The 13425-nt window shown below is 31.8% G+C and overlaps 1 protein-coding gene across 1 annotated transcript in view; it reads right to left on the reverse strand.

The window, feature by feature from the left end:
* The window catches only part of SPATA16 (spermatogenesis associated 16), a 225223-nt gene that overhangs the window by 163577 nt on the left and 48221 nt on the right, over positions 1-13425 (reverse strand). Inside the window, exon 2 of the mRNA XM_045788744.2 lies at positions 3744-3889. Within this exon, the coding sequence (XP_045644700.2) occupies positions 3744-3889 (146 nt within the window). The remainder of the gene's footprint in view (positions 1-3743; positions 3890-13425) is intronic.

Here is a 13425-nt window from a genome sequence, read left to right on the forward strand (position 1 = left end):
AGGTGTGGCCCTTTCTAGAGGTCATGGTCTTTACTCTTAAAGCATGGCCTTTCTGGGGTCTCAACTGAATGCCTGAGGTACTCAGTGAGGCCTTTTCACACTATCACTCTAACACATCCCATCACTGCAGGTCCTCTCATATTTCCATTTGGCACATAGTCCTGTAGCAGGCAATCTCTGCTACGTGGAGTCTCACTCTTCACATTGGCCAGCGAAAAACTGAGAAAATTGTGGGGCTCACCATATGTATTTCCCTTCTCTCAAGGATCATAGTCCTGCTGTGACCATTGTCCAATGCCTGAAAACAGTTGCCTCATGTATTTTGTCCAGTTTTATTTTTTTCCATAGAAAGATCCAATATCAGTAACTCTGCTATAGGTGGAATGAAAAATTCATGGGTTTGGATTTAATTTTCACAAAACTTTGTGAAATAATATTTGAGAAGTAGGTACTATAATTATAACCCAATATTATAGAAAATTAAATGCTGGCTAACTAATGAGTGGGGGAGTCAGAATTTAAGCCTAGACAGTCAGAGTCCAGACTGTGCTCGGATTCAATATACTATACTGCCTCTGCAACATGAAATTATGTTTATTTCCTTCATAGCATTTATCACATTCTTTTTTCTCATGTATTTATTAATATTTATTTGTTTTTTACAATTTGACATTTCTCTTAATGGGTATAATACATTTCCTGTTTACAACTGCTTCCCCACTGCATAGCACAGGGTTTTAGTAGGCATTCAATAAATATTTGTTGAATGAATGAATGAATGTACATGCCACCATTATAAAACAATTTTGAAAATAGGATCTTTTCTACATATTTGGTATTTTAGATTTCATCTTGCCTTCTACCTTGTGGCATCAAATTCTGCAACAAAAACAAGAATCTACAGATGAGAAACATGCAAAAAAGTGATATGCACCATTAAAATTTTTACAATTGTATACATCAAAATAAATTATAAGATAGAAAAAGAGTTATGGCAGGATTTATATTCTTGATAAGATAGCAATAACTAGAAATCAATCTTAGGAATATTCAAAGCATTTCCTGATAAACAATGGCACTAGTCTGATGAGGTAACCAAGAGATGATATGTTTGACTGATGAACCTAGGCATAGCTTTCGGTTGAAGCAACAAAACAAAACAAAACAAAACATGATATGTATATCTGCCACTTTGGACATGTTATGAAGAAAAACAATTGTTAATAGTAGTTTCTAGGACTTTATATCATTTATTATCATATTTTAAGTAACCATACACACCTGATTAATTTCAAAATGTATCTTTGTTGAACTTAAAACCATAAAGTTATGGCTCTTGTAGTCTTGTACATGACATAATATGCACTTATTTTTATCAGAAGCAAAACTACAGATGATTTTTAAGCTAATTTTTGCGCTAACAAATCTCCTAAAGATATGCAGCAGACTTCACATTTACATAAAATTAAAGAAAGAATGCTTAGCAAATGCAAATAAATGCAAAAAAGGAATATTTTAATTTTGATTCATGATTAGTAGCAACCATCACAAAGTGGTAATAATACAAAAGCAAAATTCTGCATTCATTGTATAACTAATGGTTGTAAGCTATTTATAAATTGAGAATTCTAATTAATTTATTTTGAGAAATATATTTATTGATTTTATATCAGACTCTTTTAAAATCTGAGATCCTTAAAAACACTTTAATATTAGAATCATAGGCACAGACTTCTGCAGTATGACAAGCCCAGGAAAATGATTTATTTCACTTGGTGCATTATTAATTGTATGAATTGACTGTTTAACCTCTATTGAGTTGCATTTCTTACTTAATGTTCAACTTAGAAACAGAAGCAAAAACTATTTTCCAATAGAAAAAAGAGATAAAAGTTAATCCAAGTGTAATATGTAAGATCATTTTACTATTCACCAATATATATGCTCCTCTCAGCCATTTTCAAGTATTGAAAGAGTGCTCTTAGCTTGCAGACAAAAGTTGTTAAATCTAAATCAAGAACCTATTGAAGTTTATCTTTGCATTCTCAGCACCTGTAACATTTTATTGTTTCTTATATTTGGATTGCAGTTGAATTTTTTATTTACGTTCATTCTTATTTTTATAGCACTGAATTGAGTTTTGACATGACCATGCCATTGAGAATTCTTTTATTATTAAAAATGATTTAAAAATCCATCAAACCATTCTGATATCCAGGAGATATTTTCCTTAAGATGTAGGCCATATTGGTGACGCTTTTTTTGTGTGGTGAAAATCATGGGAAGGTGATAAATAATTACTTTCAGTGCATCTCAATTTATTTTTGTTTACATACACCTATAAATTTTCTGGATCAGTTCCAACTTCAAATATTTGTCTCCCTGTGAGCACAAGTCACCCAAGTAGCCCAGAAATTCCAATATTTTGACATACAGAAATAAATGTTATATTTCCAATATTGGTCTTTTCACGTAGAAATGGAACAAAATTATTTGACAGACTGTCCCGATACTGGGTTTGGAAACTATAACTGCATAAAATGTTTCCAGAAAGTATAGGGTTGATGTGTGTGTGTGTGTGTGTGTGTGTGTGTGTGTGTGTGTGTGTGTCAAAGAGGCCTTTAGGTTCTGTAGTTTACTTAAGCAGGAAAATTTCTTTCAAGCAGTTTATCTTATGAATTTTGAAGTGATTTTGCTGTCTGCAGGTCCTTGATGTCAAGCTTAAGCCTACAAACTTGAGGTCTTCTTATGAATGTGAAGAATCTTGGGTAGATCTTTTATATCCTCGTGGATGTGGAGCTGCAAATGATGTTTACCACGTTGGCAGATCTCCCACTCACAAGATGGGTCTTAGTATATGGATAGCTATGTTTCCTAGTGGTTATTAACAAGGCAGCTGTTGCGTATTCATGTTGATTTTAGTTTTGTTATTTGTATCCAAAAGAAGTACAGGATGTCTGAGATCAGAGAATAGACAAGACAAAAAGTTCTAGGTAAATTGTTCAAAGTTAGGTGGGGAGGGGAGGAGGCATTATAACTCTAAGGAAAAAGTTATTCGAAAGGCATAACATAATCACTTTATCTTTGCTGTAGATTAAACTGAATATTACCCATGGCAAGAGCAAGGCCTTTAGGAAACAGGATATATGAGAGGTATATGTTTATAGAAGAAAAAGAGGTCTGGGTAACCTTGGGGATTGTAGGAAGCCACAAGATAACATAATGATGCTTCTGAAGAAGGATAGAATTTTCGAAAAGAAATCCTTAAGAACAATGATAAGTGTTTCACATCTTTGGACAGCGCATAGTATCCTGTGAATCAGCTATCCTATCACCAAATAAGCCATGAACTCTCAAAGTCTTTGCTTATGGTTTCCAGTTCAAATTTCCTTCTGCCATTCTCCATATCTTGTGCATTTTTGGTTTGGAAATCCTTCTCATACCTTACTTACTTTATTCACTCTCTCCTCTCTTACTGTAATAATTTGCTACTCCAGTTATCTGCCTTTTTATTTTACCCTGCATTTGAGTAATTGTTTATGTGTCTGTTCCTTGCATTAGGTTTTGAGACGCCCTTTATGCTCTCTGTGACTGTCTAGCTTAACATAAATCAAGTGGTAAAGAAATGTTTTCTTGTTTTGCCTTTAAATTTAAATGAAATGGAAGTTGATCAAACAAGCTCACATAGTGCCCTCTGCTTGCATGAACAGTATTTACTTACAGTTATTAATACTTCATTTTACCTGTGTGCGTGATTCAGGGCAAGGTCGGGTTTTCTCATGCGTAGATAGCATGTAACAAGCTTTGTCTCAATGAAACTTGCCACACTTGCTATATCTTCAGCAGATGCTTCAAATGGTTTTCCCAGAGCTGCCCCTTTGCTGCAAAGCTTAAAAAAAAAAAACAACTTTAAATTTCCTAATAATCTTGGCATATAATTGATCTTTTATATAAGCAAAACATACACATGTACACATACTTTTTCTAAACTACAAGTTAAATATTAATATTTTGATTATAAATTAAATAAATTGTTCCATTCACTATTTTGTGACTATCATATAAAATAAGTAACACATTTTACTGTAAAATGCTTCCTGTAAAATACTTTAAAAGCATGATATATTTTAAGGGGGTGCCATTTGCTAAGAATGTCTGTTTTAAAAATAAAGCATACAATAAGCAAAGATATTAAGAGAAAACCAGGTATAAATCATATTAAATACCAGTGCTTTTATGAAAACCCAGCTGAGCAATGATCTAGCACACTATCAAGTTTGATTTAATATAATAAGGGGTATCGGAAGTAAACTCCTAGGAACCATTAACATGATCGGTGATTAATTTGAGTCTGAATCATATTCTCTAAGATGTTATTGAAAGAATAGAAGTGAAAATTTATTAGCATTTATTGGCAGAGGCCACAGTATCGGAAAAACATGGCAAGAATGTGGAATTCTTAATAAAAATTCCAGGAAGTCAATGGTTTCTGGGCACCATAGATAAACTGCAGATGAAGAAAATAATTAATTTTTTAGAACCCCAAACATTAAGAAGTGTCAATAATACGACAAGGGTAGATCAGCACTTTATTTTCCCTCAGAGTTTTCTACTGTTCCTTGGAATTAAGGCTGATGGGGAAGATGAAACCCCGCTTTCTGTTTAGTGATCTTATTCAGAATATCTACTTTTTTGCTCTTTTCTATCTCCATCTGACCATATATTGGAGAAAATTTTCTCACTGGAGATAGTAATATTTGGAATTAATACCTATTTATATATACCTTAAGGTAAAATTTGTTACATTCTAAACACTGTTTAAATGATATAGTTTAAACTAATTTTTCTTTTATAGATTAAGTTGAGATTGGCTTGCCATTTACATTAACATTATTGTCAATTATTTTTTAAAGTGAAATTCATTTGAGAATGGTCATATTCTGTTCTAAAATGTATTTCTCTTCTTAATTTTATCCAAAATCTGTAAGATAAAATAAAATCTAGAATCTAGATGTTTAAAATATCATAGTTTGAATTGGTAGTTACCTGATAATATTATCTTTTGCTTGGATATCATGTCAATTGTGAGAATTCATATCATTTAAAAATCTTTTCTAATTTGATAGGTGAAAAATGTTGCTTCATTTATTTGGTCAATAAATATTTATTGAATCTAATACTAATTGCTAGAAAAAAATACTGCCTTTATACTTTAATTTGCATTAGATAGATCTTTTTAAAATGAATTTTGGCTAGGTTTAGCTCTGTGCAAATTCCTGTTTTTTATTCCTTGCCTATTTCCACTGACGTGCTAATCTCTTATTAATTTAAGAGCTCTTTAGACATATGAGCTATTATCCCTTTTCCTGTAACAGCTATATATACATAATCAAACATAAGGGTCTTTCCTCTCAAATTATCTTTTAGAAAATAGTCAAATTTTATTCATGTTCTTAAAAGGATTCTCAGTATATAGAACTCTTTTCTCAATTATTTTGGGGAAAAAAGGAAAGACTATTTGTGGATGACCTCAGTCAATGCTAAGTTTGGATGTTTTATAAAGATTACCTGATTAATTGTTAATAAAAGAGACAAAACATTTAACACTGATTTAGTAACTATTCCTGAGTCTGACCCTCACAAATGTCAAGGTGGCTGTAAAAAGATCTTGAAATATAATTTAAGAAAGCACTGTAGTGGTGCGCCTGGGTGGCTCAGTGGGTTAAGCATCTGCCTTCAGCTCAGGTCATGATCCCAGGGTCCTGGGATCAAGCCTGCATCTGGCTTCCTGATCAGTGGGTAGCCTGCTTCTCTCTCTCTCTCTCCCTCTGCTGCTCCTCCCAGCTCCTGCTCTTGCTCTCAAATAAATAAAATAAAATCTGTAAAAAAAAGCAAAAAAAAGCCCTGTAGTTTGAACATAGCAGATTGGGACAACATCAGCATCCACCCTCTTCTAGCAATCTGATCTTATAGAACCCAGAAATACCCAAATAGGCAATTTTTCAGAAAAAAATATTTGTGAATAGCACAGCTCTTTATAAAGCCCAAATCAGTAGAAAATAAAACGAGTAAAAATTGTGTAGTTTTATTTGTTAGTATATCAAGTCATTAAAATTCTAGACCTTCTTGATTAATTTAATCTTCAAAATGAAATCAACATTTTTTTCAGGTCTCAAATACCCAAACCTCCTGAACTCACATAAAATCTTACACAAATAAAAAAGATGCAAACAAGACACACATTGTATGCAAACTTTGTCCCTTCCTGTTGTGTTCCTCTCTGATGTGATGGAGCAGATAAGCCTCCTTTCTCAGGCAAACTTTTTGTGGGATGAACGGGTGGGCCATTCATAAAGTAGTCAGGGAATAACCTCCATGAGGACATTCAGATCTTACATGGCAAGAGGAAGCAGACCTTCAGACTTAATAATATTAAAGGCTTTTTCCACAAACACTGAAGGAAAGTGAAGAATAAATGCCTGATCTTCTAAGACTACAGTATTCTCTACTTCTATAAGATTGAAGGCTAGGAAAGGAATGAAAATGATCAATCTTCAAACGTCTTTGAAATAAGCTTGCAGTAAGGCAAATTGTTATCAAGTATACTGAAATTAAAGGTAGAATTATAGATAAGTGTAGACAAAACAATGCTATCAGTATTGCTTAAAAATTCCAGATATTTTACTGAATTTTTAAATTTCCATGCAGACATTTGTACAGAAGTTAATTCTCTAGAAAATAAAGGACTTTAAGGTGGTACGAGTTTGAATGTAGGAAGGGTGACTGTTCAACTTATTTTTGCCTAAAACTATACATGTAAGTCTTTGGTGAAATTAGTTCCGAACATAATGGAATAAAAACTTTTAAACTACCTGATAATATATCAGTGAGGAGACTTTGAACTGGGAAAAATTAATATTAGGTGTTAATTTTTGTTTCCAAAGGAAGACTAAAATATTTTTGAATGAAGCATGGACAAATTAAAAGCGCATTATTTAAGGGAAAATACAGTGAAGACTCTTATGGGTATAGCTGTTGTTTTGATGAGACACTAAATATTAAAATTTCAGTATAAAAAGTTTCAATATAAAAAGTTTCAGTATAAAATTTCAGTATAAAATGTTTCAATATAAAAAGTTTCAGATGTAAATTAGAATCACAGGCTCAAATTTAAATATATATATTTGATAGTTTTCTGAAAACAAGATAATAATACTTTGGCGTTATAAAATATTTTTTCTAAAGTATCTCAAGTGTCTTTTAAGAGATAAATACCAAAACCATTTTCAGAAATAGTGTCATAAAGAAATTTCAAGGATAGTTTAAAAACACAGATAAAAATAACATAAAGCCCACTAACAGCAGAAATAACCAACATTAAATATTATTTTGGGGGTCCTGTTCTTAAAAAATGCAACCATGTATTCTTTTTTAAATTAAGATCATCATTAGCAAGACTAATATTGTTAATAGGATATTGTATGATGAGTGCTTGCCCACTGTATTTCTGAAACATAATTTTGAGTGATTCCTGAAGATCTAGGGAGGAATGATAAACTTGAAAAATGTGGCAGTATTTTATTTATCAAATATCTACAAATAAGATTATACGTCATCCATCCAATAAGTAATTTTCAGTATTTTTATATTGTTTTTGGAATCACAAATAAAATCTAAAGATAGAGAATAACTTACCCATAACCATATCATAATGTGTAATTGCCATTAATTTGTGATGCATTTCTAATATCCCTGCTAATTACAAGTGTAAAGATCCTCAACAAAATATTAGCAAACAAAATTCAATAATATATTAAAAGGATCATACACCATGTATTTTTTAATCAAGTGGGATTTATTCCAGGGATGCAAAGGTGGTTCAACATATGTAATCATTGTGATACACCACTTTAATAAAATGAAGGATTAAAAATCATCTAATCATCTTAATAGATGCAGAAAAGGCATTTGACAAAATTCAACATCTGTATATGATCAAAACTCAACAAAATGAACATGGAGAAAATGTATCTCAACATAACAAAGGCTCTATATGACAAGCCTACAGCTAACATCATACTCAATGATGAAAAGCTGAAAGTTTAAAATGAAAGCTATAAAAAAGAGTGAAATCTTACCATTTTTGATAACAAGGATAAACCTCGAGGGCATTATGCTAAGCGAAATAAATCAGGCAGACAAAGACAAAAATTGTATGATCTCACTTAACACGTGGAATCTCAAAATCACAATATCACAAAAAACAAACAATAAAAATAACCAAAACCAAGGTCATAAATACAGAGAACAGATTGGTGGCTGCTAGAGGCAGAAGGTAGGAGGTGGGGGAATGGGTAAAGGCAATCAAAAGGTACAAACTTCCGGTTATAAAAGAAATAAGTCACAGAGGTGTAATGTACACCATAGTGACAATAGTTAGTAATACTATATTGCATATATGAAAGTTGTGAAAAAATTAAATCTTAAAAGTTATCACAAGAAAAAAAATTCTGTAACTATGTCTGGTGATCGATATTAACTAGACTTACTGTGGTGATCATTTTACAATATATAAAAATATCAAATCATTACATTACCTGAAATCATCACATCACCTGAAACTGCTATAATATTGTATGTCAATTGTACCTCAATAATAAAAAAATACAGTGAAAAAAATTTGTTTTCACATATTTCTTTCTATAATTTCATGTTTTTATATCATAACAAATTATATATCATATATAATTTTTGCATCTTTTTTCATAAGCATTGCTTCTTTTTTATATGTTATCAGTTAAACTAAAATGTAGTAAAATATACTCGTGACAAATACAGTTGGGTATTTCAATATCCCCCTCTAAGCAAATAATAAAAATACTAGAAAGAAAATCACCAAAGACGTAGAAGATCTGAAAAACACAATCAACCAACAGGATGTTAATTGACATATATATATAAAATACTCCACCTAACAACAGCAGAATACATATTTTTCCCAAACACCCATGTATAAATCACCTATATAGACTATATTGTGGAGCATAAAACAAACATCAACAAATTGAAAACACAGAAATCATTCAGAATGTACATTTTCTGGTCATAATGGAATTGAAACTCATCAGGAGAAAAGAAAAAAGGAAATAAACAATCCAATTTGAAAGTGGGCAAAAGACACGAACAGACAGTTCACCAAAAAGGACATACAGATGCAAATAAACACATAAAAGGTGTTCGACAGTTTATTATTTACCATCATCAGTCAGAGAAATGCAAATTAAAACTGTAAGTTATGACTACAGAATGGCTAAAATAAAAAAAAATTAGTAATGATACCAAAGTTGAGAGAGCCAAGAAATGAGATCACTCATACACTGATGATAGAAATGTAAAATGGTATAGCCATTGGACAAAATAATATGGCAATTTCTTAATAAACTAAACATGCAACTACTATACAGCCCAACAATTGTACTCCTGGCCACTTATCCTAGAAAAATCAGTGTTCACACAGAAATTCATTCATGAATGTTTATAGAACTTAATTCATGACAGCCCCAAACTAGAAGCGATCTAGATGTCCTTCAATGGGTGAATGAGTAAACAAACTGCGGTACACCATACTATGAGATACTGATGGATGAATGGATACTACTTGGCAATATGAAGGAAAAAAAAGAGTGATACATACAACGACTTAAATGAATCTCTAGAGAATTATGCCGAGTGAAAAAAGCCAACCCCAAAAGGTTACATACAGCATTATTATATGACAAAATTATAGGAAAAGACAACAGAATTGTGATTGTGAGAGATTAGTGGTTAGCGATGGGATGGGTGTTGTGGTTATAAAAGGCCAATAGGAAGGAATCCTTGTAGTGATAGAACTGCTCCATGTCTTAGGTGAATACATGCATCTACAGATCTTAAAATTGCACAGAACTAAATACACACACACAGCACACACATGAGTACAAGTAAAACCAGAGAAGCCTTAAGACGGGTAGATTGTATCAGTTCTAATATTCTGGTGGTAATACTGTACTATAATATTTTGCAGGACCTTAATATTGGGAGAAACTGCATAAAGAATGCATGGGATCTCCACATTATTTCTTACAACTTCATATAAATCTATAATTATCTCAAAGTGAAGTTTAATTCAAAAATTACCATATTAGTATTTAGGTATCTTTCATTTTTTCCTTCCCTGCCTTCTTTTTAGAACAATTGTAATCATGTTTAACTGGAGTTTTGAATGAGATGATAAATTATATCTGAGGGACTTTTCCATAGGGTTTTTCTGTGTCAAATTATAGACATTTGCCATGAAATGAGGGTTGTGTTGAGTGATAGAGGGAATCATAGAAGGAAGTTGGTAAGTTCTTTTGTATGATGATTTCATTGTTTATTTTTTCTTAATCATCTTTCAGTTTGTTAGTTCCAAGTAAATTTTCAAGAGGGGTTATGTGAAGAGTAAGTTTTCTGAGCTAGTGCATAGCTGAGAATGTATTTTTGTTAACATTACACATGCAAATTAACATGGCTGAATATACATTTCTTGACACACAACCATTTCTCTGCAAATACATAGTTCTCCATTTACATTCTTGTATTTAGCAGGTAGAGAAGAAAAAACATAGCACTTTTTTTTAATGAAACCAGACATAATTTTTAAAAACTTGCTGTATTGAAATTTCTTCCTTTTCCTCAAGCCTGTAGTATATTTTTCTATCTTCTTATAATTCAAAATTATTGCTATCATGAATTCAGATGTGTTCTATTCTCATCTACTTTACCTGGAAAGAGGTACGTTCTTTGTGTCTCCAGACTTAGTTTTTTTTTTTTTTTTTAACTTATAAAACTTTTCTTCAGTTATGTTTTTGATTATCGGTCTTTTCCAACTGTTGTGTTTTCTTCCTTAAGAAAGTAATTCTTAAGTTGCCTCTTATATCTCTGCTCTTTAGGTTTTCTGATTTTTTTCACCTCTACATTCTAGGAGAATCTCAAGATTGATTGCCATATCATTGGCTTTATTTTGCTCATTATTAAACTCTATTTCTTTTAACAAAAGCAATACTAGTAATAACAAATGAAAGAATTTAAATAGTGCTTAAATAGTTACAAGCAATGTTCTAGGTGTTTTTCATCTATTACTCCATTTAATAATTACAATATGAAGCATTATTTTCATGCCCATTGTGTTACTTCAGGATTCTATAACAAAAATACCATAGATTGGGTGGTCTAAAAATGAAACAGTTGTCTCTCACAGTTCTAAAAACTGGGAAGTTCAAGATCAGGGTGCCAGTGTGGCCGAGTTCTGGTGAGGCCCTCTTTCAGACTGTAGCTGATGACTTCTCATTGTAACGTCACATGACAGAAAGACAGCCAGAGAGCTCACTGGTGTCTCTTTTATAAGGACACTAATCTCATTCATGAGGGCTGTATCCTCATGACCTAATCGCCTCTCAAAGGCTCACCCCCTAATACCATCACATTGAGGATTAGGCTTCAACATATGAATTTGTGGGAGAGGGGGGTGGACACAAACATTCAGTTCACAGAACTCATTTCACAGATGAAGAAACTGAAGTTCAGAGAGTTAGCAACTGGGATTTTTACCTTGATGTCTGGCCACAGAGTCTGTGCTTTAATCACTAGACTAGTGCTATACAATGTCATTCCGTGAAATACTGATTTATGATGAAATAGGAAAGAAAGAGTAAATATTCAGAAACCTTTTTAGCAGTTCAGCAGAGAAATGTTTCTGTTGAATCTCATAATAAAAATTTAGGTTTTGTATTTTTGTTTTATTTTTACTCCATTTTTTCCTAGTAATTCATTTTTACTGTATTTAACAAAGTATCAATCCACAACTGGGAGAAAAACAAAATGAAACAAAACTGGTTGTTCACCACAGACAGGGAAAAGAACTCTACTAAACTGTTAGAAATTTAGATAATTAAGAAGTTATAAAGAGAAAAAACAAACAGTTCTATTATTTTAAAAATGATTACTGTTAGATATTGGTGTGGATTTATCTATTCATCTATCATGTATCTATCTATCTATCTATCTATCTATCTATCTATCTATCTATCTATCATCTATCAATCATCTATCTATCATTATCTATTATCTATCTATATCATGTCTTTATCCTTCAATTTACAAAAATTATATTATTCATTATCCATACTACTATGTAACCTGCATTTTTGATTGTTTCTTTGAATATATAATAGACATAATAAATATAGATGTATACCATTTTTTTTAGATGGTGGCATAATTTTACTTGATCCCCATTTAATGTTTTCTTCAGTGACAAATTTCTCTAGTGACATTACAAGTTCTCAGTGTCATAAATAATGTACATTGAACAGCCTTGTATATACATTTTTGCCCACACATTTGATTATTTCCAAAATGTTATATTTTATATGTCATAAGGTTTTCTCACATAGTGAAATTGCTGAGTCAGGAGTATACATCACAATCCAAAAAAACACATTTTAGAGCATACTTTATGAAAGTGCTGCTACAGAAAAGTTTTACACTTTAACTAAACAAAATATTGAAATTCTTGTTTCTCTTTACCCTCACCCACACTAGGTATTAGCAATGTTTTAATCTACTTATTCTTTGTGAATCAGATGGGCAAAAATGGCACCTTCCCTTAATTTGATTACTAGCTCAACCTCTTATGCTTATTGGCCATGTGTATATACTGTTTGTTCATAAATTTTATTCATTTTTAAATTGTGCTGTTTTAATTCTTACTGACTTATTTTCCTTTAGTAAATATATAATTTGACTTGTTTTCCAAATATGTAATTTATTTTGAGTTACATTTATCACGTTTTGGTTTCAGGCTTATGTCAGCTTTATAAAACAAACTGGAAAGATTCTGATCTTTTTCAATACTGTGGAACATTTTGAAATAAATAGTTGAAAAAAATTTGAACCTAGTTCCTTTCACTTCTTTTTTCTTATTTGATTATTGTTCTGTTCAGGTTTTCAATGTTTTGCATCTATTCTATTAATTTATATTTTCCTAGGAAATTTTTAGTTTCACTCAGATTTTAAAATCTGTCATTTACAGTGAAGAACATCATATTAGAACATTTTATTTTTTTATTTATTTATTTTTTTTTAAGATTTTTATTTATTTATTTATTTGACAGAGATAGAGACAGCCAGCGAGAGAGGGAACACAAGCAGGGGGAGTGGGAGAGGAAGAAGCAGGCTCACAGCAGAGGAGCCTGATGTGGGGCTCGATCCCATAATGCCGGGATCATGCCCTGAGCCGAAGGCAGACGCTTAACCGCTGTGCCACCCAGGCGCCCCTCTTAGAACATTTTAAATGCCTGTGTTATTAGTTATGTTATTCCCTTTCTCACTCTCAGGACTTTTGTA

Source organism: Ursus americanus, chromosome 4 (genome assembly GCF_024610735.1).
Source record: "Ursus americanus isolate L20-20 chromosome 4, mUrsAme1.1.p, whole genome shotgun sequence".
Taxonomy (NCBI): domain Eukaryota; kingdom Metazoa; phylum Chordata; class Mammalia; order Carnivora; family Ursidae; genus Ursus; species Ursus americanus.